Here is a 27,766-nt window from a genome sequence, read left to right as displayed (position 1 = left end):
TGGCAACTGAACATATTCAATCTAACTTCTTCCAAGGAGAGCAAGAACTTTTTTTCTGGTTTAATTAAATATTTTTAAGGAGGGGAAACATCTCTATTTCACTTTTCTACCTATCTTGAAAAATAAATGCAATTGAAATTTAACCAGTCACTAATAAATCAGTAGTTCATTTCTAAAAGTTCGGCTCAATTTTTTGTGCAGGAATTTGTGTGAGCACAAACAAGTACAACATTTATTTTTACCCTAAATTAATTATAAACAGTTATGTATCAGATTTTAAGTATGCAAGTAGTTAATTCAAGAAAAAGTTAATGTTTTTATGCATAATAAATCTATGCTATGTATTTTTATGCATGACATTTTATTCTACTTTAGGAATAACATTTTAAAAAGAGAAGGAACATTGACGATAATTCAGTTCATTCAATTGGTTGTATAAATGAGAATATACCAAGTTTCAGCAAAACTAAATACTTTGCTCACATTCATATAGCTTACAATAATGCCAGAACAGAAATTCATATCTTCTACCCCCTAGACCTTTGAAAGTTATAATTCTCCATTATGCCTTCCAAAACCCAGAAACAGTCCTAATAAAAATTAACACAGAAAGGCTCAAATTTTAGTCAGCTCATTTTAATATAAATGGATAACCATCTTTATTTAAAAAATAAATTAAATATATAAATATCCTTTTAATAAGCAACTATACAGTTTTGTGACTACAAGATTCAATATCATTGCCACAGGACTTACAAATTCAATATATTTATACTGAAACACATGAAGAGAATGTTAAACTGTGGCCATTCTTCTTTTCTCATGACATCTTTTATTGTCAATAATTTAATTGTTTGAAAAGGCCTGGCAAATAGAAGCTAGTATTTAGTAAAATATTTGGTCAAAATTTTAACCAAGCCCTTGTCTACCAGGTCAAATAGTTTTGTAAATTGAATTCTAAGTGACTTATTTCTTATGAAACTCTTTTCAGTAGTCCCCTTTGTTTTTAGGAGGCTCTCAGTAAAATGACCCAAATCATCCATGAGACGGACCTGTTAATGAACAACATGCTCATAGAAGAGCTGCAAGACTGGAAGCGGCGGCAGCAAATCGCCTGCATCGGGGGTCCACTCCACAACGGGCTCGACCAGCTTCAGAACTGGTAAAACGAATTGACTGCAGTTTCTAGTGAAAACCACAGGAAATACAAAACTTCAGTGTCACTCAGCCAGAGAATGCAGGTTTAGACTGCAACATCAGTTCATTCAGCTTATTGATGGCTTATTAGCATCTGAGAAATCTATAGTTGAAAACGAGTAGTATAAGTGTTCTTAGTTTTCATTCTCATGGGGAAATCAAAGAAAGCATCTATCGAATGCTGAATTTTCACATGCAAGGTATCAATCTTAAAAGACTCAAATAAATTTTGAAACCGACAATATACTTTCTTTAAGGACAGAATAAAGAAGTACTAGTTTCAAAATCTTGAAAATAGATATCTCAACTTTTAAATGTTAGTTTTGTGTTTTCAACATAGTGATTTCTTTTTGTCAAAGATGTTGGTCAAGGATAGAAAATTTCAGTTAGGAGGAATAATTTCAAGAGATCCATTGTACCTCATGGTGACTGTAGTTAATAACAATTTATTGTATACTTGAAAATTACTAAGAAAGTAGATTTTAAGAGCTCTTACCACAGAAAAGTAAGTATGTGAGGTAATAATGCATGTTATTCAGCTTGATGTAACTATTCAACAATGTTTACATATATCAAATATATACAATACCACAAATACCACAAATATATACAATTTTTATGTGTCAGTTTTTAAAAGTCACAAATGGTTAATACAACCCGGCATTCTGGATCTATGTACGCACACATGCAATGAAATGTAGATAACTACCCTTTGCACTAGAAGATTAAAATGTTCATAGGGTTTTCCATGTCATAAATGCAAAATAAAACTATTTGACTGAAGGAACAATTGGAAAATATGAAAAAGAAAGAAACTGTTCAGTTAAAATCTAAAATTGGTTCCTAAGAGAACAAGTCAATACAATGGAATATGTAGTAACTGGGGACACCCTCACTAAAAGCTCTGCCCTGCCAGGCCTACTTGTCAAGAAATGTAAGGAGTTTGACTCATTTTAAAACATTGATTTTCCTTGGGAAGACACTTTGATTCTCCAAGTCACTGTACTCTGTTGTGAAAACAACAATAAAAGGAGCAATAAAGATCTTAACCGATAATGGAGCTCATACCAAAAATCAGCAGGGATTCATCCACTCTTGCCATAGTCTTATATGTGGAATACTGTAAGTAGAAAGAGTTGCTGTATGGTGAGGTGGACTTTCCAAGTCTGATAAGATGTTCTGTCTCCTGTAGTTGGAAGTCCCTTCCGTGTCTATTTCAATCTTACTCTTTCCCAGGCTTCTGGCCCACACTGCCACCTCCATTTCTGAGGTGAGATCACTGCGTAATGAATAAAATTCCAAGCAGTTATCAGGGGCAAGCATTTCTAAATATACCTTACTCTAAAGAGAGTCATTGATCACTTTTGGCTAATACTTAGGACTTGTAAAAATATATGTTGTGGGGGAAGATCGTTTCATATGCTTTTCATATGGGTTTCATATGTTTTTCTTGCAGTATGCTTACATAAGAAAACATTAACCATAGCATGTTTTTTATGGCTTTAAATTTGCTCTTTTTTTGCCCTTTAGTGAGTGCCACATTTTTAACATATATATGCTTAATAAGCTTAAACAAAGAACAATTAAAAGGGATTTGGTTCCAGATGTTGATAAAATTTCATAAATGATGACATATATAATTGAAGGTTTAAATGAGAAAACATTGAAAATATTTAACATATGCATATTCAAGAAAAAAATGGGTTAGGAAAATAAAAATAAAGAAGTGTCACTAACCTAAATCAAATTAAGTGATTCATTTAATTAATTTAATAATTACTTAATAATTTAACATTTATTAACTATGACCCATTGTTACAATCCTTTTTTATTATTAAATGGAAAAAAACTATCTTTGATTTTCATTTGCTGTTCAATAGCTTTACACTATTGGCAGAAAGTCTTTTCCAACTCAGAAGGCAATTGGAGAAACTAGAAGAACAATCTACCAAAATGACGTATGAAGGTGATCCCATTCCAGTGCAAAGAACTCACATGCTAGAGAGAGTCACCTTTTTGATCTACAACCTTTTCAAGAAGTAAGTAAAGTGCTATCAATGGCATCCTGCATTCTGTGAAGTAAGAACACCCTGCCTAAGGTTTTGGCATTTAGGTGGAAGAGTGGCAGGGAAGTATTCAACAATAAGCCTCAGGGAGAAGTGAATAGAACCCCAGAAAGTTTCAGAAACCACATTTCTACTCTTCACTATTTATTCATCAACACTTCTCTCACCAACTGGCTCAGTTTTCCACAAGCTAAGTCATGTCACTTACCTACAGCTCAGTTTTCACATTTTAGAAAAAGTTTCAAGGGTTTTTTCTTACGTGCATATGAAACAAAGGATGGAGAACTTTTTCATGTTTATAACCTAATCTAAACAAAAAATACTAACATGTACCAGAAATCCTAATATTTAGTCCAAAAAAAGTCATGAAATTTATTTTTGGCCAGGCATGGTGGCTCACCCTGTAATCCCAGCACCTTGGGAGGCTGAGGCAAGGGGTTGCTTGAGCTCAGGGGTTGTAGACCAGCCTGGAAAATATAAAAAGACACCTATCTCTACAAAAAATAAAAAAACTTATCCAGGCATGGTGGCACATGCCTATAGTCCTAGATACTCAAGAGGCCAAGGCAGGAGGATCACTTGCGCCCAGGAAGTTGAGGCTGCAGTGAGCCATGATCGTGCCACCACACTACAGCCCAGGCAACAGAGGGAGACCCTTCTCAAAAGAAAAAAAATTACTAAATGGACTGGGGCTTTTATTCATGGCTCAATTATAACAATTAAGATTCATTTACTACTGTTAAATGATTTATAAAAAGTCATTGTAAAGATCTGAGTTTAATTGGGAGTTTGAGTATCTTCTAAGTGTAAAAAATTTGGACTTTATGAGTGGATAGCATCCTGTTCCTCTGTGGTTTTCAGTCTCAATATTTTCAATGTTTTCAAATGACGCGCTTTATTTCCTTTTCATCTAGCTCATTTGTGGTTGAGCGACAGCCATGTATGCCAACCCACCCTCAGAGGCCGTTGGTACTTAAAACCCTGATTCAGTTCACTGTAAAACTAAGGTAGGCAAAACATCTATGATTTAGTGTGTTTGTGGAGCTAAAGTCTCTGGATAATCATGGCCAGTTTCTCTCATTGTGGCTTGCATTCAGCTGTTCTTTATTGAACCATCTGCTGTGTGCCTAGCTCTGAGCTTTGGGAAATACCCACAGAAATGTAAAGATGAGAGCCCTGCTTGTCAAGAGCATGACAGTGCAGATGAGGACGTGAAAGTATGGAATCATAAAATCAGGCACAATTAAATTAATTGCTGAAAAGGTTGACTTGAGAAAAGACTGGAGAGATTGGGAGAGGGGAGGAGGATTGTAGGAGAGTGGGAAATAATGGCTTCCTAGGTCTGTCTGGTAATCGTGGGGAGCAGGGGGAGACAGAATTGAGAGGACAGATTGGGGACAGATTCTGGAAGGCTTTGAATATCCTATCCAGGAAACATAGTGGCACATTCATCTCCTGAGATTACCCAGTAACTGGTTTATTGGACTTTCCGCAAAAACTCCCAATACCGCAGTTTCCCATATATCCCTACTGTGTACCTGATTTAAAGACATAACTTTTGTGTTACTGTTGCTTTCTCTGTGAATTTGATCCTTTCTATTAGCATGAGCAATCAAAACTTATAGTTTTCCCTAATGATGCTGAGAACAATGAGTTTGACTTCTTACTTTCAAAGATTCTCATCATGCCTGAAACTCCAAGAACTAAAGCTTTAAATGCCTAATCACTAGGTCACCTCTGGAAAGCGGAAACCACAGACTAACGGGGTCAAGAGGTGGCGATGCCATGGTACAGAGCAGTTTAGGGTTCTATGATAGGGTTGCTGATCACATATCACTATTAGAACTCCATTTTTAAAGAGAAGGCATTTGTCTTCAGTTTGCATTTTTAAGACACCATTAACATTCTTAATCAGTTTCTTTGTGTGAATTTTGCACCAAGATTTAAGAACTGAAAACGAAAGGCTGAGGCTAGGTTCCTTTTTAAATTGCACTCTTGGCCAGGTATGGTGGCTCATGCCTATAATCCCAGCACTTTAGGAGGCTGAGGATGGCAGATCACCTGAGGTCAGGAGTTCAAGACCAGCCTGGCCAACATGGCAATACCCCATCTCTACTAAAAATAGAAAAATTAGCTGAGCATGTTGGCACATGCCTGTAATCCCAGCTACTTGGGAGGCTGAGGCACAAGAATCACTTGAACCCAGGAGGCAGAGGTTGCAGTGAGCCGAGATTGTACATTGTACCACTGCACTCCAGCCTGGGCAACAACAGCGAGACTCCATCTCAAAAAATAAAATAGAATAATAAAGTAAAATTTAAAAATAGGCATTCTTATCAAAAGTTGTTCCTTCCTCATTCCCACATCTCTATATAACTCGGAGGAGAGTGAACTAGGATGGAGAAGTGGTGGACATTCTACTTTTCCTTGAGACACTCCTATAGATGATATAGTAAATCTAAGATGCTCTCTGGGACAAAAGGGGAGATGAGTAGGGATTGCCTAGCAAAAACTTCTAACTCTGAATCAGCACCACTTGCATGTTGTGTGAACTAATTGCCAGAGGCATAGAACATTAGCCTCTGGTTGTAGGCTCTGTCTTCCTCCTGTACCTGGTAGGTCCCCCTCCTCCTCCTCTGCACCCTATTCCCCACCGTCTTGATAGGTGATCCTTTACTCAAGGTTTTCCTAAAACCCCTCTTTGCCATACCGTTGCGTCCTCCTGTTTCAAAGGGAAAAATGACCTTGAAGGGGAAGAATGACTCCATGGGACTTGTCAGCATCTTGCAGTAAATCAGATCCTTCCTGAAGTAGTATAGAAAGGAAGGTGGAGAGGAAAAACATCTGGCTTTATTTTATGTGACTATGCCCCCTTCTCACCATTCACTACCAATCACTGCATACTCAACATACTCCATACCCTAAACCAATCTTGTGCCTCATACAGGACTTTTAAAGAGCCTTTGCAACATTCTACCCACCCTTTTGTTTGGGCTGCCCATGAGCTATGATTTCATTTCTCTAATGCCAGTGAGTTGCTTGTCACCATATTCTCTATATTCTGTTTGTGTGCCTGGACTCCCTCCTTTTACATAGAGCCACGTCCACTTTTCTCCCTTCTGCAGTCTCTGCTACATCAGTTCTCTGGTACCTAAGGGTATACTGGGTAAATATTAGGAGCTCAATGCATGCTGAGTGAATGAGCAAAGTTTAGGATGAGGGCATAAGTAAATGAATGAATGTGTGAGGGATCGAATGACTATCTCTGAAACTGCACTGAACCCACAGGTAGGTTTCATCACAGGACAGAAATCTGAGGAGCTGGAGAAAGCAAAAGAATAAAGGATGGGCTGACACCAGAAGGAATTAAAGGAATTTTTACACTGAACTTCAATTACTTGTTCATTTGAAATTTGGGTTTTTTATGAACATTTTTGCTGTTACTTAAATATAGTGTTTTGAAAGATTTCAAATGTATTTGAGTTGTGATTTTCCATATTTTACTAGAGTTCTGTCTCAGTATGTTCACCATAAAACACTTATCATTAAAGCTTACAAAGTGGTTGGTTTTTTTTTGGTAATATGAGGATAAAATGAAGCCATACAACAATTTTTTTATATCTATACATCTAACCCACATTTGGGCTTTAACCAAAATATATAGCTTTTTTTCTGACCTCGCCAATGTATTATCCAGCAAACATCAACTGAAGCAATATGGAAACAGTTCCAAGTGTTTGTCAATAATGCTATTAAGTGACTGATGTCAACATTAGTAACATGGCAAAGGTAAAAAGGCATTGTACATTTTTAAAACACAAACTGTAGATTATGTAAGGTGTATTTATATGCATATTTCATAAGTATATTTGAATGTTTAAATATAAAAAAGGGTTTTTAAACACTTTTGATTTTTATCTTTGATTTTTTTTTTATTGATGTCTCTTTCCAGGCTATTAATAAAATTGCCAGAACTAAACTATCAGGTAAAGGTTAAAGCATCAATTGACAAGTAAGTTTTCTAATTTCATTTTGAATTGTAATTCAAAATGTAAGACTTTTAAAAATGAATGGCCCTTATTTTATAGAATAATTTTGCACTTTTAAATGTACTTCTCTAATATTATATAATGAATGTACTTCAAATATTTGACTTTGAAGTTCAAACATTTAACAAAACTCAATGGTTATCTTAAATTTAAAATTTTACTATAAAAACTTGAAATCAATTTTATATACTATCCTTTAAAATATCATAGAGACCAGGTGCGGTGGCTCACGCCTGTAATCCCAGCTACTCAGGAGGCTGAGGCAGGAGAATCGCTTGAACCCAGGGGGCTGAGGTTGTAGTGAGTCAAGGTTGTACCACTGCACTCCAGCCTAGGCGACAGAGCGAGACTCTGTCTCAAAATAAATAAATAAATAAATTAATTAAAGTATAGAAAGTTATTCCTAGATCTATTAAATAGCTTATTTTAAAGAATTTTCTTGGTTTTACAGGAATGTTTCAACTCTAAGGTAAGACATTTACTTTGTGGAATCTTTCTTGCTGCTCTTGTAAATATATTTTACCTGAGACCATGTAAATAGCTAAGATTTCCTCTCTAGCAACCGAAGATTTGTACTTTGTGGAACTAATGTCAAAGCCATGTCTATTGAAGAATCTTCCAATGGGAGTCTCTCGGTAGAATTTCGACATTTGGTAAGTTTGGCAGTAAAGTTACACAGGTTTTTTCCTGAAAATCAGAGGCATCTTTACTAATAGGCCTTATAATTCAGTATATTTTGTGCTTAAACATTTCTTATTTGAAATTAGGAACTGGCCGGGCACGGCGGCTCATGCCTGTAATCCCAGCATTTTGGGAGGCCAAGGCGAGCGGATCACGAGGTCAGGAGTTCTAACCAGCCTGGCCAACATAGTGAAACCCCGTCTCTATTAAAAATACAAAGTTAGCCAGGCGTGGTGGTAGGCACCTGTAATCCCAGCTACTCTGGAGGTTGAGGCAGGAGAATCGCTTGAACTCGGGAGACGGAGGTTGCAGTGAGCTGAGATCGTGCCATTGCACTCCAGCCCAGGCGACAGTGCAAGACTCTGTCTCAAAAAAAGAAAAAAAGAAAAGAAATTAGGAACCAGATTGAGAAATAAAACATGCCATCAGTGAAGAATTAAAATGGTAGAAAGAGCACTGAACCTTAACTTAGAAGGTCTGAGTTCTAAACAATGAAGACAGAGTACCTAAGTATACATGGTAGTTGGTCAGTAGATTTTGCTGATAAGGACAGAGATAATCTGTCTTAAAATAGAGAGGTGTTACACAATGGAATATTATTCAGCCATTGAAAGAATGAAATTGTGTCATATGCAGCATCATGGATGGAACTGGAGGTCATTATGAAATAAGTCAGGCACGGAAAGATAAATATTGCATGTTCTCAGTCATGTGGGAACTAAAAAAGTAGATCTCTTGGAGGCAGACAGTTGGATGGTGGTTACCAGAGGCTAGGAAAGGAAGCAGGGCGGAAGAATAAGAGAAAGATGGTTAATGGATACAAAGATACAGTTAGAAGGAATAAATTATGATTTTCAATAGTGTAGAAGGGGCTGGGCACGGTGGCTCACGCCCCTGTAATCCCAGCACTGTGGGAGGCTGAGGCGGGTGGATCACCTGTGGTCAGGAGTTCGAGACCAGCATGGCCAACATGGTGAAACCCCGTCTCAACTAAAAATACAAATATTAGCCCAGCGTGGTGGCAACTGCCTGTAATCCCAGCTACTCAGGAGGCTGAGGCAGGAGAATCACTTGAACCCAGGAGGCGGAGTTTGCAATGACCTGAGATTGCGCCACTGCATTCCAGCCTGTATGACAGAGCAAGACTCAGTCTCCAAAAAAAAATAATAATAATATAGAAGGGAACAATAATTTATTGTATATTTTCAAATAGCAGGAAGAGAAGAATTGTAATGGTCCTACCACAAAGAAAAGATAAATTAGGTTATAGATATCCCAATTACCCTGATTTGATCATTACACACTGTATACATGTATCAAAATATCATGTGTACCACAAAAATGTGTACAATTATGATATACAAATACGAAAGTACAAAGGCACACATACATGCAATAATGGATAGGCATTCCTGGTTTCATTTTTACATCTCTAATAACCACGTCTAGCTAAAAGCGCTTTCATTTTAGGAGGCTAGCTTGGGGAAATAGGATGTTCCTGGGTATAGCAGCTGTACACAGTTCACCTTGGCATGTCTAGAAAGCTCTGACCCAGCCTCATCCTGTTGCTTCTTGCTTTTACCACTTCCTCTTGACCTAGAGTTATCTTTCTGCCTTCTTTCTAATTCTTTGCATAGTTCTTAGATCCCCAAAGACCTATTTTTCTCGCCAGAAACCATGTTCCTCCTTCTGCTTATTAACATTTAGCAATTGCCTCACTGAATGTTTGGGCACCACCGAATATGCCTCAAAAAGTCTACTTTCTGAAAGATAAAATGTAGGTTAACAGAAAGATATCTGCATACAGAAATTTATTCTGCTTTCTGTTTTTGTTTTTGTTTGGTTTTTAGTATTGAGGAGTATGTCTTTTTTTTTTTAATTGAATCCTTCCTGTGTGAACTGCCAAGTAAATAAAATGTAATAAAGAATAATGTATTATAGACACCCTTGTAACTAGCACTCTTTTTTGTTAGGCTCAATTCCTACCTGCCAGGAACTTTCAACAAGGGGCCAGGTTTAGTAATAAGTAAAGTAGGAAGAGCCCTTAACTTAGAAACGTCTGTCTCCCAAAAAAGTCACATGGAAAAGGAAGGACAAGGAACACACCAAAAATCAGGTCTTTATTTCAGCAGGTACAATATATAAAATAACAAAACCTCAGTTTTTACAGTGCTCTTTTGCTCTTGCAAAGCATTTTCACATTGGTTATCTTATGCATAATAACTTTAATTGCTTTTTAATACAAAAATAAATATAGAAAATAAAAATCAGCTGGGTGCTTTGGCTCACGCCTGTAATCCCAACATTTTGGGAGGCCGAGGCAGGTGGATCACAAGGTCAGGAGATTGAGACCATCCTGGCTAACACAGTGAAACCCCGTCTCTACTAAAAATACAGAAAATTGGCCTGGCGCGGTGACTCACGCCTGTGATCCCAGCACTTTGGGAGGCCAAGGTGGGCGGATCATGAGGTCAGGAGGCAGAAACCATCCTGGCTAACATGGTGAAACCCCGTCTCTACTAAAAATACAAAAGAAAAATTAGCCGGGCATGGTGGCGGGCCCCTGTATTCCCAGCTACTTGGGAGACTGAGGCAGGAGAATGGCATGAACCCGGGAGGCAGAGTTTGCAGTGAGCCGAGATTGCACCACTGCACTCTAGCCTGGATGATAGTGAGAGACTCCCTCTCAAAAGAAAAAAAAAAAAATCAAAATTTTAAAAATTGTCACCCATTACTCCACCACCTTGCAATGCTATTAACATCTTCATTTTTACAATTTCATTCTTTTTTCTAAAATATTTATATGTATGTATTTTTAAAGTGGGATCAAGTAATACACACTACATAATTTGTTTTCTGCCTCTTTTTTTCATTCAGTAATCTGTATCAATGCACATTTATTTTGTGTCAGTAAGTCTTCTTCCCCTGTAATGTCATTTAATAGCTTACTATGCTATATGGTACACACTGCCCTATAGTTTATTTTTCTAGTCTTCTCCGTTAGACTTGGTTTCTCAGGGATTGGGAATCATCACCTACAGCTTAGCTAAAATGATGCTTTCCAGGTGCAAAGGAGTGCTGTATGGATTCTGCAAGTTCCCAGCATGATTTCACTTTTTCAAAATGTTGGCTGAAAGCTAAAGTCTTAGTGATATGCCAACTCAAGTTTCTAAAGTGGCATCCCATGGGGTGAGACAGGAAGCTCCTCTCTGTCAAATCTGGGCAGTTGTGTCAGGTTTCAATGAGTTTGAAAATATGTTGCTGTTCTAGAAGTCAAAACTGTGGCCAAGAAAATGACTGCAACAGGTACGACCAACTTAATATGTAGCTGATAATGCTTTTTCATCTAAATATTGTTGTTTTCTTTTACAAAGCAACCAAAGGAAATGAAGTCCAGTGCTGGAGGTAAAGGAAATGAGGTAGGAAATGTTTTCTCCTACAGAATTTTTCTGGGAATAGATCTTATAATATCTTATTTTTACAAAGCTTTTAAACTGCTTGATTTCATATAAAATCAAATTCATGTTTTTCTGATTATAGATGTAAAGCTTGATAATTGCAGACAATATGAGGAAGTTTTTTAAAAAGAGAAAATAAAAATAACATATAATAACACCCTCCAAAGAAAATAACTATTAACATCTGAGTATACATCATTCTAGTCTTTTATTTATGTATATATTACTTTAAAAATATGATCCTCATTGCTTCATAGTCTGCTTTTTTTCACATAGCAAAGTATCTTTTTTTTGTTTTGTTTTTTGAGAAGGGTCTTACTCTGTTGCCCAGGCTGGAGTGCAGTGGTGAGATCTTGGTTCACTGCAGCCTCCGCCTCCCAGGCTCAAGTGAACCTCCTACCTCAGCCTTGCGAGTAGCTGGGACTACAGGCTTGTGCCACCATACCTGGCTAGTTTTTGTATTTTTTGTAGAGACAGAGTCCCACCATGTTTCCCAGGCTGGTCTTGAACCCCTTGGCTCAAGTGATCCACCCACCTTAGCCTCCCAAAGTGCTGGGATTATAGGCGTGAGCCACTGTGCCCAGCCTGGAGAACAGTTTTCCATAATTTTAAATACTCTTGGAGAACATGATTTAAATTGCTTACGTTACATTACATTTTATAGATATGCCATAGTTTCTTTAGTCAGTCCATTTTTAAGAAATATCTTTGTCATTTGTCATTTTCGTTCACTCATTTTCTCACATATGTGAAGTCAGGCTGAAAAATTATGATATGTGGGGCAAAAGACAACCCTATTATCTTGAGATACCAATTACCTCGCTCTCTAATGTTTGCATTTCACTAGACAAATTGAATGAAAGAACAAACTGGCCGGGCACGGTGGCTCAAGCCTGTAATCCCAGCACTTTGGGAGGCCGAGACGGGCGGATCACGAGGTCAGGAGATTGAGACCATCCTGGCTAACATGGTGAAACCCCGTCTCTACTAAAAAATACAAAAAACTAGCCGGGCAAGGTGGCGGGCGCCTGTAGTCCCAGCTACTCGGGAGGCTGAGGCAGGAGAATGGTGTAAACCCGGGAGGCGGAGCTTGCAGTGAGCTGAGATCTGGCCACTGCACTCCAGCCTGGGCGACAAAGCGAGACTCCATCTCAAAAAAAAAAAAAAAAAAAGAAAGAAAGAACAAACTGATGCAGTCTGAGTACTCACATTTGAGTTAGTTGACGATAGAGTGGTCAAATCATGAACGGGACATGACCCTGGAGAACATCTATTGAGTTGACCTCGAAAATAAGGCATAAGTCAATGACCTATATATTTGGAACTAGAAAACCTGGGTTTGAGTACCTGCTCTGCCAGGGCCTGAAAATGTGATGTCTGGCAAATGATCTGATGAAGAAATAGTGCATTTTTTTTCCTCTAAGAGATCAGGATAGTCATGCTCAACAGCCCTGCTCAGAGGTGCTGCAGGTGTAAAACCACCTACGTGATGCGATTTTGAAGCAGTAAGGTTTATTTCTGAGGTGGTTCATATGGATCCAAGCTCTTGGTTTTATAATCACAGCTCCTATGAAAAAGATCTTTGAATTGTTTGGAGGAAAAGCACTTTATAAATCCAGTATCCAGTGATATCCAATTTATCACACCCCACAAAACCATAAAGATCCATCACAAAAGATTTAATGCCCTACCATTTTGCCCTCCAAGAATTCTTCATTCCCTTAATTGTGTCTTAAAGATCATTTGCCAAACATCATAGCCTCAGTGAAGACAAGCTCAGTCTTCCAGGGTAGAATTGCTGTTCAGGGCAGAGCTCCCTAAGCAGGTCTCTGCAGTCAAATAAATCACAAGAGCAGAGATTTTGGGTTTAAGGAGCTTCTAGTAAAACAAATGAGTGGGAGACATTCTTCCTGGCTTATAGAAACCCATAAAGGTTTTCTAAACTTCCTAGTTAAACACTGGCACACTTTAAATGAAAGCTCATTTCACACATCTCCTTGGAATTATGGCCAGAGTTGCAACATTTCATTCAACTTGACATCCCTGAGTATTATTTATGAATCTGAACAGACTAAGCATCATTATCCTGAACTCTTCTTAACTAAAGCAAATCGAATAAATCCAAATAGCTCAACTCTTGTAGTATATTGTGATCTTTATGAATGTAAAATGAAAATCTTCCCTTGAATTTCCCTAGAGACAGAAATCTAAGTAAATCATCTTCCACTGTAGAAAAACCAACCACTGTCTTGTTAACACTGTCTAGTTATATTGCCTTCAATTTATTTCCTCTTATTTTCTGATGAATAGCAAAATCATACAGTCATATCAGAATGATTTTGTTTCTTCCCTTTTTTTTCAGGTTTGCCGAATCGGGTTAATTTTATTTTAAGCTATTCTTTGAGCTCCACCTGTTGGTAGAATTTTAGTATGACTCCTAGGTACATTTAAAACAAGCCACGGATTGAACCGTGTCTTATGTGCGGCAGTAACTGTTGACTAGTCACGAAATAAATGAAGGAAGATAAGCCGGGAATCGGGGGCTTGGCCATTCAGTAAGGATGATCACGTGAAGGTTAGGAAAGAGTGAGGAAAGAACGGGCAATAAAGTGAAGTTCATAAAGTCATGAGGCCAGGGATGGTGGTCACAAATTTCAGGAAAACAGGAAGCTAGGATATCGTAACCTCGTTTTCAAGTTTCAAAAAGTTGCTATTGCTTATCTGTGAGCACCTGTAGCAGGAGTTCACAGCCTGCTAAGAATGTCTTCAACAATCCTCGTGTGGCATTTACTATATCCTGGACACTCAGAGCTTCACTAATACTGATTTCTGTAACTCTTACAATAAGACTGTGAAGTAGGTACTATTAGCCTTATACTTATTTCAGTTATGGAAACTGAGGCACATAGTGGTCACACAGCTTACTCAAGATTGCGGGGGCAGTTGATGGCAGGGCCAAGATAAAACCGTGGCAGTCTGATCCCGTGTCCCTGCTCCTGGCCCGTCTGCTATGCTGCCTCTGAATCGCAAAACCTTCCCTGGGAGAGGCAAGCTGGTTGGCACTCCTCCTGCCCCGTCACCTCACCCTATCTATCTCACAGAGTGTCTGCACCTCACCCACCTGCTCAGAAATCATGGCTGGCTCACACTGTAATTTAAAATAATGCTTCCTCAGAAAATGTTGTTGACCTCTCTCGTCTACTGTGTCTCCTTTTGCACTTGTGTCGTGCCTCGGTGGGATAGTGGAGATAGCAGTGTTGGTTTCTGCCTCTTCGGGCAATCTGAGCTTGCACAAGCCACTTAACCTCTCTAACTCCCAGTTTCCTTTTCTACAAAATGGTGCTAATGTTAACCTCCACTTCTAAGGGTTGTTATGAGGCCCGAATGAGCTGTGTGTGAGTCAGTGGTGGTGGGCTGTGTAGATGTTGGTGATGGCATTTACAGATTAGCCTCCTCTGGAGGGAGCAGGTGTCTACACAGATGGGAAAACTGGGCTCTAAAACGTGGTACCTAACTTCAGACAACTGCCGATCTTTCTCCTTCTCTGCTCACCTGCCAAGTGCTCTACTGGAGATGTGGTCCCTTTCAGGGGACTCTGGGCACTTCTGTCTTCCACGTCCAGGTCCCTGAAACCTCAGGTCACCATTTGTGTATGCCCCTTTACAGGATTTCATGTCTGGGATTCCTGCTACCACTCCAATGCCCTTCACCTCCATCTCACACACACACACACACACACACACACACAAAGACATACAATTTTGGGTCCCTCCATTCTAGTTTTGTGGTTGCAAGAGTTTGTATCAGATAGTTATTAAATGATTGACAATGGACAAAGATGTCATCAATTATAGTTTCCCTAAGTTGCCATTCCAAACCTCCCTAGAATTGCAGCAGCCTGTGACTGTTTGAGATTACCCAAGAAAAGCTGACCTGTCAGGACGCACAGGGGCTCCTGGCTTTAGGATTGGGTGAAAGGAGGAAGTTGTACAAGACCCATTCTCTTCGAAAACCCAAAGATGCCAAAGAGGTACCTCAGGAACCCCATTCGCCCTTGGGGTTGGGGAAATGTGGAGCTCCGGCTCCCTCACGCCTGTTTCTATCAAGGCAGCTTTATTTTATGTATTTACAGATGGAAACTCTGGTGGGAAGTTTACTTTCAAGAATATATACCAAGGTCAAAAACAAAAGAAACAAAAAACCATTTGGACTCATTGGACTAGACAATCTCTGAAGTTCCTTTGACTAAGATTCTTTAATCCTCAGAAATACAACATAGGGTAGGAGCTTTAGATTTTTCAAAATGACTTTGATTTTAAGAATTTGCTTTGGTATTTCACAACATTCCTTGAGGAATCTGTAGACACGCTATCATAAAATCAACTTCAGCAATCACTGCCTTTCTCTCAACTATGTTCCCTCCTGGGAAGAGTCAACGTGAATAAACGATTTCATCACCTAGAAAGTGGCCAGACTTGGAGGCCATCAGTCTGTCCCTGTAAAATAAACATTCACAGGAAGCAGCCTTTCCCTGGAGGTCCTTATCTAGCCGGGAGCCAGCTAGAGAGTGATTACTGAAATGTGAAAACTGTTTGACTAGAGAAGCTGGAATTGCACTCTCTCCAGTTTGCTCTTTGTCAGTGGGCTTGAACCGATAAATGACAGTTTTAGCCACAGACTGAGGTGTTAGGTAATTTTGTTTATGTGGTGGAAAGTCATGAAGCACAATGAAGCTATTAGTAAAGCCTGGGTGACTTGAGTTTCATTTAACAAAATAGCCAAACAGATGTTCTTTCAAGGTTCAGTGTTCTCAAACACAGACACGCTACTCACACACCAGCTAGCCCAAGCATTTGCATAGCAAGTTGATTTCTCAGTGAACTAATTTGAAGAGTTGCAACACTTTTTTGAGGCAGAAATTGTACAAAAATATTACTAAAACCTTAGACTTTGTAGAATGCAGCAGAGGGCTTTATGAGCTAAGCAGTGTTGTCATTTTACATTCCTGTCTTCTGATTCTGTGATTCTGTGATTAAAAGCTATCTCTCATGTGATTGGACCACTGTTTTCCTCTCTTCTCATTGTTTCCCATGATCTAACCCAGTGTCTAGCACATAATAGGTGCTCAATAAATATTCAATAAATGAAAGGGTTATTTTAATTGTTTCTGTTCCACATAGTTCTCCGTAGGGGGCATTACAACAAATTATGGATTGTTAAGAGCTAAGCAAGAAATTTGGATGAAAATCACCCTTTATCCCAGTCATATTTTTCTTAGCAGAGGTTTCTGTCAAGTTAAAAGCTATTATCATTTGTTGGCCGGGCGTGGTGGCTCATGCCTGTAATCCCAGCACTTTGGGAGGCCGAGGCAGGCGGATCACAAGGTCAGAAGATCGAGACCATCCTGGCTAACAGGTTGAATCCCGCCTCTACTAAAAAATACAAAAAATTAGCCGGGTGTGGTGGTGGGCGCCTGTAGTCCCAGCTACTTGGGAGGCTGAGGCAGGAGAATGGCGTGAACTCAGGAGGCGGAGCTTGCAGTGAGCTGAAATCACGCCACTGCACTCCAGCCTGAGTGATGGAGCGAGACTCCATCTCAAAACAAAAAACAAAAAAAACTATTACCGTTTGTTAATATATTCTAGGTTTCTAAGGTATATTATTAGACACTAAGCAGAAGAAACAGAGAAGAATATGGTGACATCTAGACCTACCTTTCATTGTACTTTTTTTTCCAAGTGGAAGCCCTGGTTAAGTGGGTTGTCCAGTTTTCTAGTTTCTTAGCGGATTTTCCAATGGGTATTTTTCTTTAGAAGTACAATACAGTCAATCCAGCTATTATATTCAGTGCCATATAATGTAATGTACCATATAATGTAAATATCATTAATATGGATATTTTGTATCTGTAATCATCTTGGATGATTAGGATGGCTTTGATACAAACATTAATGGTGCATCTTTTTCTTTCTTTTTTTTTTTTTTTTTTGAGATGGAGTTTCCCACTCTTGTTGCCCAGGCTGGAGTGTAGTGGCGCAATCTCGGCTCACTGCAACCTCCACCTCCAAGGTTCAAGCAATTCTCCTGTGTCAGCCGCCTGAGTAGCTGGAATTACAAGCACACGCCACCATGCCCAGCTAATTGTTTGCATTTTTTTAAGTAGAGACAGTGTTTCACCATGTTGGCCAGGCTGGTCTTGAACTGCTGACCTCAGATGATCTGCCCGCCTTGATCTCCCAAAGTGCTGGGATTACAGGCATGAGCCACTGCGCCAGGCCCTAATGCATCTTATATATGATGTTTTTCCATTCTGTGAGGAATGGAACCTGTGAATGAGAGACTGAATAGTGTCTCCAGCTTAGACTACACTGATGAAATAATGAAGACTCTGACAGTCATGCAAGCTGTGAAAGTTAATAATGCTTTCTTTGGTCACAGCATCTTTCCTCCAGTCTTGCATATAGTATGTCAGCTTCCTTGCTGGATTTTGTTCTAAATGTGCCTCACGATTGCATCAGGGATTTAAAGTAAACATTAGAAACTGTTCTGAATTACTGAGAAAATAATCACCCTCTCACCACCCACATTTCAGTTCAGTAGAGTACTGTATAAAGCGTAAAGACTGTTTCCAAAGCTAATGGACGACCCTGAGTGTCATTGCTCTGTCTGTGGAATCCTGGTTTCTCATACTTTTAAGACCCTGATATTTGGTGGTGAACACACAGGTTCCATAACTCAAAGAGCTGAGGAAGCTATCCGTACTGAATGATCATATGTGTATTTATTCATAGAAATTAAACTATATAGGCCAGGCGTGGTGGCTCATGCCTGTAATCCCAGCATTTTGGGAGGCCGAAACGGGCAGATCACTTGAGCTCAGTAGTTCAAGACCAGCCTGGCCAATATGGTGAAACCCTGTCCCTACTAAAAATACAAAAAATAGCTAGGCATAATGGCGCATGCCTGTAGTCCCAGCTACTCAGGAGGCTGAGGCAGGAGAATCGCTTGAACCTGGGAGGTGGAGGTTGCAGTGAGCCAAGTTCATGCCACTGCACTCTAGCCTGGGTGACAGAGCGAAACTCTGTCTCAAAAAGAAAAAGAGAAATTAAACTATAGAGGCTGGAATGTGAGAGCAATGGGACCTGTAAGAGGAAAACACTAAACTTTTTTCTACTCTTACTCTCCATGCCTCCCTTCTGGTCACCTAAATGTGTGTGGGAGTTTCTCTCCACTAACAACCAGTTCTCCAGCAGACGCAAACTGAGTGTCCTACAATTTAACCCAATTCTAACACTCTTTACCTTAACCCACAGGCTAAGGGCTTAGTCCCACAAGACTGCCCCCGATTCAGATGCCCATCGCAAGTCCCAGGTTGTGATCTGCACTTCTGACCAGCCAGCAATAAATTGAGGGTTCCCACAATTCCCTCCTCAGGTTCAATGAGTTTGCTAAAGCAGTTCCCAAAACTCAGGGGAACATTTTATTTATATTTACTGGTTTACTATCAAGGATATTACACAGAATACAGATGAACAGCCAAATGGAAGAGATGCACAGGGCAAGGCATGGAGAAGGGGTGTGGAGCTCCCATGCCCTGTCCAGGTGCGCCACCCTCCTAGCACCTCCATGTCTTCAGCAACCTAGAAGCTTCCCAAAATCTGTTCTTTGAGGTTTCTATGGAAGCTTCATTACATACAGTTCATCACAAAGTTGATCGCCATTGCCACTGTGGATGAATTCAACCCTCAATCCCTCTCCCCTTCCCAGAGGTCAGGGAGTGGGGTAGAAGTTTCAACTCTCTAATCATATGATTGGTTCCCCTAGCAACCAAGCCTCATCCTGAGGCTATTTAGAAGCCCACCAAGAGACACTTCATTAGAATAGAAAATGCCAGAAAATTCACCCAGAAAATTCCAGAAATTTAGGAGCTCTGTGTCAGACAATCCTATCACTAAGGAAATTACAAAGATCTTAGGAACCTGTGTCAGGAACCAGGGTCAAAGACCAAATTTTTAGAACAGAAGACTCACCTAACATCTCCATCTAGAAAGGTCTTAGGAGCTCTGTCTTAGTAACCAGGTGCAGGGACCAAATATAGATTTCTTATTATATCACAATATCATAGCACCTCAGCTCCAAAAGTTTTCCTTCAGTCATCCTCCAGCTGCAGTCCTCCCTACAAAGAAAGTCTTCTGTGGGTTTAAGCAATGTGCTCACCCAGAATCCAGGACACCAGAATTCCCAGCCCAGAAGACCTGAAGCCCCCACTTCCAGGGCCTGTTTAGGCCTCTCCAGGTCTACTCTCCCAAGCACAGATGACACCATCAGTGCAAACATGTCTAGACACTGGAGAGACCTAGAGGTCACACTGGTCATGCAAGGCCCTTCACAGAGGTAGAAGCAAAGGGAACAGGCAATGGCCCAAGATGGCTGTGCTATCTTTACCCATGCCACTATGTTCCAGTAAGACTTTGAGGAGCTAAAACCCGGCCAATTAGGTTATGTGAAGGGTATGTCAAGGCAGGAGGCTAGACCATATGTTAACAGTTTGTTAACTTGATTGATAATGGTTAAATGTTTATACATACAGTATTGGATCCCTCTGCACTTGCCTGAGGCCTCTCAAATGTTCTGCACCATTGAACTCAGAGATAATGTGAAAGGCACCCATTAGTGAACATGAAGTGGAAGTTGTAGATTCTTCAGTGTTTTGCATAGTGGAAGCATCCCCTCCCTAGAGGGCAGTGAGATTTTCTATTGTTCAAAAATACACCTTCTTGGTGCCTACACTCAAGACAACTAGTCGGTCTCAAGCTCAACCAAAGAAAGCAACTTATTTTAACATAAAGGGGCTGGAGAAGAGGAACTGGCTGTTTGATGTGTTGACATGCTGGGAGTACTTTTAGGGGTGGTTTAGGGATTTTTAAGCAGAATTTTGATTAAACATAACTTTCCACTAACCCAGTAAGAAGTGATTCCACCCTAGTCAATGTAACTACCTGCAGGCAATATAAAGTATCACAAAGATCTACTTCCTTCTCAATAACAAATCCTAAATGTAGCATTCTTATTATCAAGGAAGTCTTCTCACATAATCACAGAATTGTTGTTCATATCATCACATTAGACTATTTTTATTATTTCAGATTTCAAATGCAAACAGAATTCTGACTTATTAATGCATACTTAGGTTGACCTTCCTTTCTTTTCAGGTGACCCTGCCACCTCAAACTGCCCGCCCTGACTTTTCTGATGTAAATAATCCTACATGTTCACATGTTCCCAGGGCTCATTTTATAAATTGTTGAAGTTTTATGTCTCCAAATTTTCTGTCTCCCTTTTGGGATTAAACGCAGTGAGGACACACACATTGAGAATAATTCCTCTCAAATTTCACCCAGGACTCTTGTTAAAATGCAGAATCTGATTCAGTAAAGCCTGGAATGAGGTCAGAGTTCCTGTTTTTCTTACAAGCTTTTAGGTGATGGCAATACTGCTGGTCCTTTTTTACCTACTATAAAATTTCACCAGGGACGAATTGCAATTTCCTGCTTCTTTCTATGTCAAACTCCTACCCAGAGGTGATCATTTTTTGAGCTGTAAATATCATGCTAATACTTATATCTCTTGATTTTTTTTTAATTTTATGTGTCTAACTTCTGATTTTCTATAAAAGATTAAGCTAGGTCTTTCTTATAACAGGTCTCCATACATAGAAATTCTCCCCCATCTTCACAATATCATTATAGAATACATTTTCATTTACTCAATGTATTCAATGTTTACCTTATTATGATTATATAAAAATTGTTAACAGCTAAGCCATATAGCATACTATGATTGTATTTCCATTCTTGTATTACTTTTAGTTTTCTCTGGATTTAATAGTTTCCCTGAGTTTTTGATTTGATTAATTTATGTACCTGTCACTAATTAAGCCCCAAACTTTCCATCAGAACAAGAAAACTCCTTACAATTTGGTCAGTCATTCTATAAGTTCCTTTCTTCTTTTTTTCTTGGCGACGTCGCTCTGGGAGCCCTCCGTCTTCTGGCTCCAGTCCTGGCTACTTGCCCTCTGATCCTATTGTGCAATTGTGGGGTTGTGGTTTTTTGTTTTTTCTTTTGTTTGTTTGTTTTTGAAACTCCCTTTCACCGTTATCCTAGGGAGTCCCACCCCCTTCTCCTGGCTGGGTTCATGTCTTCCTCTTTCTTAGGTTACTGTCTCCTTTTTATTAGAGAGACTCTTTCAGTAGTTTCCAAAGAAAAAGTACTAAGGTGCCAAATTTCCAGAGGCCTTGCATATCTGAAAATGTTTTTCCCATTCATAGTTGACTGACAGTTTGGCTGGATATAGAATTCTGGGTTAGAAATCATTTTTCCTCCGAATTCTTAAAGCACTATTCCATTGTCTTCTACTTATCTTGTATTCTGATTCTTCATCATTTATAAATGCCTTTTTTTTCCCTGCACTCCTGAAACTTTTAAACTGGTTTCCTGCAATTTTACAGGATTGAGTTTCGGTTCGGCTCTTCATTTATTTATTGTGCCAGCCATTCATGGGTCCTTCCAATTTGAACACTCATGTCCTTTAGTTTGAAAAGTTTTGTCGTATTCTTCATTTTTATAGACTATTGAAAACACGTAAAAACATAAAGAATAATAGCATGAACACCCATCAAACAGCTTAAAAATTCAAACTTTGCAAATATAGTTGAAGATACCTGGTACCTCACCCCCCACATTTAATCCGTTTCTTCTCTGTACCCACCCACCTCCCAAAAACCATTGTCTTGAATTTTGATGTTTATTGTTTTCAAGAATGCCTTTATACTTTTTCTATGAATGAATATGTTTCTATATACTTTATATTATTCTATATTATAAATTCGGATTTTACATAAATGGCATCCTTATATATATATTTTATCACAACTTGCTTTTCTTGCTCAACAAAATATTTTCTGAGACTCATTCCTACATTGATTCATGTTGCTGTGGATCATTTATTCCAACGCTGTATAGTTTTTTGCTCTATAAATATACACAGTATAGCTAGCTCTTCTCCTATTGATGAATCATTTTATCATTATAAGCAGTTCTACTATAAATATTCTTCAATTAACATTCTTCTACATGTCTTTTCTTAATATGAGTGTAAAAAATCTTTGACTTACATATATTTGGTAGCAGATGGGTCAGAATCAGATGATTCAACAAGAATTGTTATGTATAGGTAATGTGCATCTTCTACTTTTCTAGACACTGAGGAATTGTTCTCCAAATTGATTGTAGCAATTGCATAAGTGGTATAAGAGTTACAATTTGTTTATGTCTTTGATATTTTCTCTGCTCCATTTTCTGTGTTCTCTTTCTGGAACTTGTGTTAGTTTGTTGTGGCAGTTCATGTATAATTCTTTATTTGCTATCTTTTCTATTCTATTTTTGACATCTTTGTGGGGTTTTTTTGTTTGTTTTACATTCTGGGAAATTTCCTCTACTCTATGTCCAATCTTTTTACTGACTTGTCTATTTCTCTTATTATATTTTAAGTGGTTTTGTTCTTTTTAAGTGGTTCTTTATTCTTTTCGGAATGTTTCTTACAATAATATTCTATCCTTGTTTCACTGATGTAATATTTGTTTTATATAGTTTTTAAAAAGTGTTTTAATGTACATTTTCAAATATATACAGAAATAGAGGGAAAATACAATGAATGGATTTAAGCATCACCTAACTTCAACAATACATATATTTTTTCTGGAGTTCTCAAATTCTAGATAGTACAGTATGATGTAGATACTTCAGCAGGAATCTTTAGAATCTAAGAAATGTTTAAACCTAACCACACTACCCTTATCGCAAAAAACAAAATAACATTTTTTTAATCATTACTTAATAAAATCCTATTTTTTGTTCAAATTCCTCCATTGTCTCAAAAAAGGCCTTTTGACAGTTGGTTTGTTCAAATCAGTAACTAAGCACTATCTTCCCATTACAAATGGTTGAGGCCCCTTCAACATGCCATATATTTATTGAATAAACTGAGCTGAATAGACTTTTTTCACTGTTTTTTTACTCTTCTTCTTCTTCTTCTTCTTTTTTTTTTTACATTTTGCTTTTCCTCTGAGTTTTTTGTTTTTGCATTCTCATTTCATGTGAGAGGGTTTGTCAAATGCCTGATGATCATTAGCTTGCTGTTAATCATTAAGAGAAGGTCACTGAAAAACTCCCTGAAAACTCTATGTGCGTGTTGGGAACTGTAGACTTAGGGTGATTATTAGAATCTGGCTGTTTCAATGGGTTGTTGGGGGACGGTGGTGGGTGTAGAAGGCAGCATCTGTATGTTACCTCCCTTGGTCTGGCAAACTTCCCAGATACCTTTCCAGGAGCTTTTAAGCCTGGCTCTAGGTGTCGGAGAAGGGCCAAGCATGGGCTTCACTGTAAATTTTAACAGGACCTTCCTCTCTTTAGCACACACAGCACCTAACCCCTGACTGCAGCTTGACCTTGTTCCCAGAATGTAGAGAGCCTCTCTAATTACTCTGACTCATCTGCTCCAAAGAGCAAACCTCCCTCCTGTGCCCAGGTCTGGAGGGGTGGAGACCTCACTGACTGAGCTGGGGCTCTTACAGCACATCCTGGTCTGCAGTCTTCTTTTCTGCAGCCTCAGGGTGCTCAGTGCTTTCACTCTACCCTCACTTTCTTTCTTCTACCCTCACTCTACACTCCCCTACTTTTCATGCAGGGATCTAGATTACAGTTTTACTTTATTGGAAAGTGAATAAAACTCCAGTTATTACCTTATTGGAGTGTCTGGAGGGAACAGAGGAAAATACGTATACTCCACCTACCATGTTAAACCAGAAGGAGGTCTTGCATTCTTTTTGAACAGATTCATTGTGACACGAAGACTTGTATCTGTATACTTATGCATATATAGATTGCTTTTATTAACATTTGGTAACTCGAAAGGACCAATTTTCAAATATTAAAATAAGGAACAACTTCTCTAAATTTTAACGGAAAAAAACTATGCTAGAATTTTTAAAGCCAGAAATTATCTTGTTTTGAAGACTTAAAATCATTCTGTTTGGGGAAATGAAGATTTTCCAAACTGTATATAACTTTTAAATCAATAAGAGGGAATGTTCAATAGTAGAGATGGCTTGGGGGCATTTACTTTATTAATTTATTAATAAATGTATTAATTTGTATAGAAACAAGTCTTCTATTAGATAGTGAGTATGCATTTGTGAGGTAACAATTTATTTCTTTCTCCCTTAGGGCTGTCACATGGTGACTGAAGAACTTCATTCCATAACCTTTGAAACACAGATCTGCCTCTATGGTCTGACCATAGATTTGGAGGTAGGTGTTTCAAGAACATACACCATTTACTCATGGTATTTGCAGGAATTGATCAGCATTAATAGATGTAAGTTTGGTTTTTCCTAGGTTTTAGTACATTCCCTATTCATTACTTTTGTTTTAATTTAGAAAATCAATATGTCAAATATTCACTAGTTAACATAATATTTTGGTTAAATATATATGATAAAAGCTTGTGGGTAGCTGGGTGCTGTGACTCACACCTGTAATCCCAGCACTTTGGTAGGCCAAGGTGGGTGGATTGCTTGAGCCCCGGAATTTGAGACCAGCCTGGGCAACAGTGCAAAACCCCCCATCTCTACTAAAAATACAAAAGTTTGCTGGGTGTGGTGGCACATGCCTGTATTCCCAGCTACTCAGGAGGCAGACGCAGGAGGATCGATTGAGCCCAGGAGGTGGAGGCTGCAGTGAGTGGTGATCATGCCACTACACTCCAGCCTGGGTGACAGAGTGAGACCCAGTCTCAAAAAAATAAATAAAAATAAAATAAAATAAAATAAAAAGTTCAAGGGTATTATGAACTTTATATACATTAAATAATTTGTTGCTCAGGTTCTTCTTTGTTTAGTTTTCTGGGATTTCCTGAGTCATGAACACTTAGTGGAAAGTCTAAAGAGGAATAAGTATCCTTGAACGTCAGGTAGTGATTTTTTTTTGTAGTAATATATTTTCAAAAATTTAACTTGTACATAAAAACTCACAGAAGGAAGATTTCTCTAACATAATGAACAAAGACAAATAATAGGAACATTACAGTACGTTGCTTTGATCCTCGTAAAACAATCACCACTAAACTCAAAGAAAGAATAAAGAAACTTTTGGGATGAAATTGAGCATTAATTGACTATGTGCTCCTTGAGCGCAGAACACTATGAATGAACGAGTGCATGAATGAACAAACACAATCTCACACACCCTGAATATGATCCTATTGTGGAGTATATTCTTTTAGAATTCTGCCTTTGCTCTTTTATCTTAATGATGGTAATATGTTTTTAAAATCTTTCATAAATTCCTTCCTCATCTCCTTTCCCTAAACCTCTGTTTTTATGAGTTGTTAAATTTTCTCAAATGGGTATTTTACCATCTATAGGAATCTAATGTCTGTTGTTGGGGAAAGACTACTATAAGTTGATTAGTTTCCCAGGCTAATTTGTAAAAGCCTGTTTATTTCATAAAGTAGAAAACCACAGTACCAAGAATACTAAATTGAGTTAGTTCTGTAACAATAGCACAGACGGCTCTATCACCCATAGTTTACGTCTCCTACTTTTACAATAGAAACCTCCCACTTCCAGTGTTTACGTTAATTAGGTGTTAGGTCATAATTTGAAGATACCGATTCATTCCAGAGAAAAACTTAAAATAGATTCTTTAACTCATAAAGAAGATTGTTGCTAATTCAAAAGACTCTCTAATATATTGCACTTGAGGCAGTGGGTGACATTTAAAAAGTATAAACGTGTCCACGATGTCAGGGGAGACACTGGGAAGCTGCCTGACTGAGCACTCTGAAAGGATTCCTGCTCTTTCTTCTCTGTGCCCTTACTCATGCATGCTCAGAAAGTTCCATGGCCTTCACAAGTCATTTCAGTGATCAGGGCAGCATGGACATCAGGACCGGAGGCGTGGGACTGGCTTGAGATTGGCCCTTTACAGGTGAGGGTCAAGCATAAGATCAATGTAAGGTGGGACTACCTGTAATAACTATGCTCTTTTTCCCCCGAACCAGACCAGCTCATTGCCTGTGGTGATGATTTCCAATGTCAGTCAATTACCTAATGCTTGGGCATCCATCATTTGGTACAACGTGTCAACCAACGATTCCCAGGTAGACTCTATTTCTACCTCACCTTCTTTAATTCTATTTGATTTGTTTTATTGCCAACAAACACATCTGCATCAAAACATGTATGTGTCAGTGGGGTGTGGGGTGAGAGTTGCTTTATTTCTAGTTGTGTGTTTCCTCTCATGTCATATTTAAAGTAGTATGTTCTGATGTATGTGGTCCCTGAGAGAGTTCTGCTAGCAAAAGTAGCAGACAGGTATTTATTATTTCTGAGGGTCTAGTCAGCTCCCAACTATGTACATACCAGAGAGTTCCAGGGCCATCCTATGTCTCTGTTAACTAAGCTGAAGGAAACTTCTTACCTCCTCAGCTGCTCTGGTCCCACCTTGTCCATATAGTCTCTTCTGTGAAGGTAGAGAATTGGTTTCCAAGTAAGTAATTAGAATATTCATCAATCTTGCCCAGTTGTATTCTGACAGCACACATTTTCAAGTCGATTGCAGATTTCATCCATCCTAGGCTCAAGCTGGGATTTAATGCCATCTGGTGGTTGTAACACTGGCCCAAAATTGGCCTCAAGTCACAAAGCAAGCCGTGAATAGATGCTCTTATAAGACAACCAGGGAAGGGAGTGGCAAAAAAGATGAGTCAGCACTTCCCCTTGCACCCCTCCTTCAAAACCTCAGTGTGTTGTCCTGGAAACCACTAAGGTCTAGAGAATATAGGTCAGATGTAAATAACAACATTTCTTCTTAATTCAGAGGAAATGTTCCCTCCAAAGGGAAGAATTCTACTTTAGATCCCAATAGTAAGAACAAGATCATAATGAATCAGCTTAGTGTTCTTTCCCTTTGATTCAGTGTTAAGGAAATGACTCAGCCCTACTCCTTCTCCTCCTCAAGTGCCCTAGCATCTGAGACAAATTAACTGCAGAGAGGTAGACTGTGCAGGATGCCTTGAAAAGAGCAGAACTTATTAGAGAAATCGCCTAGTCTTTAAGGCGAAGGACAGCCAATGCCCCTGAGATTAAATGCTGATCTCCATTAGATCAACACTTGTTCAGCTTTCTTCCAACTCCGGGGAGTAGAAGGAGTGATGGGATACTTCTCCATCCTCCAGCCTCACAGAGCAGTGCTG

General features: G+C 38.9%; 1 protein-coding gene and 1 long non-coding RNA gene across 2 annotated transcripts in view; one reads left to right on the top strand and one right to left on the bottom strand.

The window, feature by feature from the left end:
* The window catches only part of STAT4 (signal transducer and activator of transcription 4), a 124,167-nt gene that overhangs the window by 87,940 nt on the left and 8,461 nt on the right, over positions 1 to 27,766 (top strand). Inside the window, exons 8-16 of the mRNA XM_007965672.3 lie at positions 1,011 to 1,162; positions 3,078 to 3,236; positions 4,178 to 4,270; positions 7,216 to 7,275; positions 7,764 to 7,781; positions 7,872 to 7,965; positions 11,368 to 11,412; positions 24,736 to 24,819; positions 26,573 to 26,671. Coding sequence (XP_007963863.2) covers positions 1,011 to 1,162; positions 3,078 to 3,236; positions 4,178 to 4,270; positions 7,216 to 7,275; positions 7,764 to 7,781; positions 7,872 to 7,965; positions 11,368 to 11,412; positions 24,736 to 24,819; positions 26,573 to 26,671 — 804 coding nt within the window. The remainder of the gene's footprint in view (positions 1 to 1,010; positions 1,163 to 3,077; positions 3,237 to 4,177; positions 4,271 to 7,215; positions 7,276 to 7,763; positions 7,782 to 7,871; positions 7,966 to 11,367; positions 11,413 to 24,735; positions 24,820 to 26,572; positions 26,672 to 27,766) is intronic.
* On the bottom strand, positions 1,081 to 27,211 carry LOC119625071 (uncharacterized). Its single transcript, XR_005241196.2, has 3 exons — positions 26,992 to 27,211; positions 2,266 to 2,476; positions 1,081 to 1,185 (listed from the first exon to the last, which is right to left on the bottom strand). It is a non-coding gene; the product is annotated as an uncharacterized lncRNA (long non-coding RNA).

The sequence above is a fragment of the Chlorocebus sabaeus genome, chromosome 10 (assembly GCF_047675955.1).
Source record: "Chlorocebus sabaeus isolate Y175 chromosome 10, mChlSab1.0.hap1, whole genome shotgun sequence".
In the NCBI taxonomy this organism is placed as follows: Eukaryota; Metazoa; Chordata; class Mammalia; order Primates; family Cercopithecidae; genus Chlorocebus; species Chlorocebus sabaeus.
The sequence above is the reverse complement of the archived record's forward strand: the minus strand, read 5'-3'. Positions and strand labels throughout refer to the sequence as shown.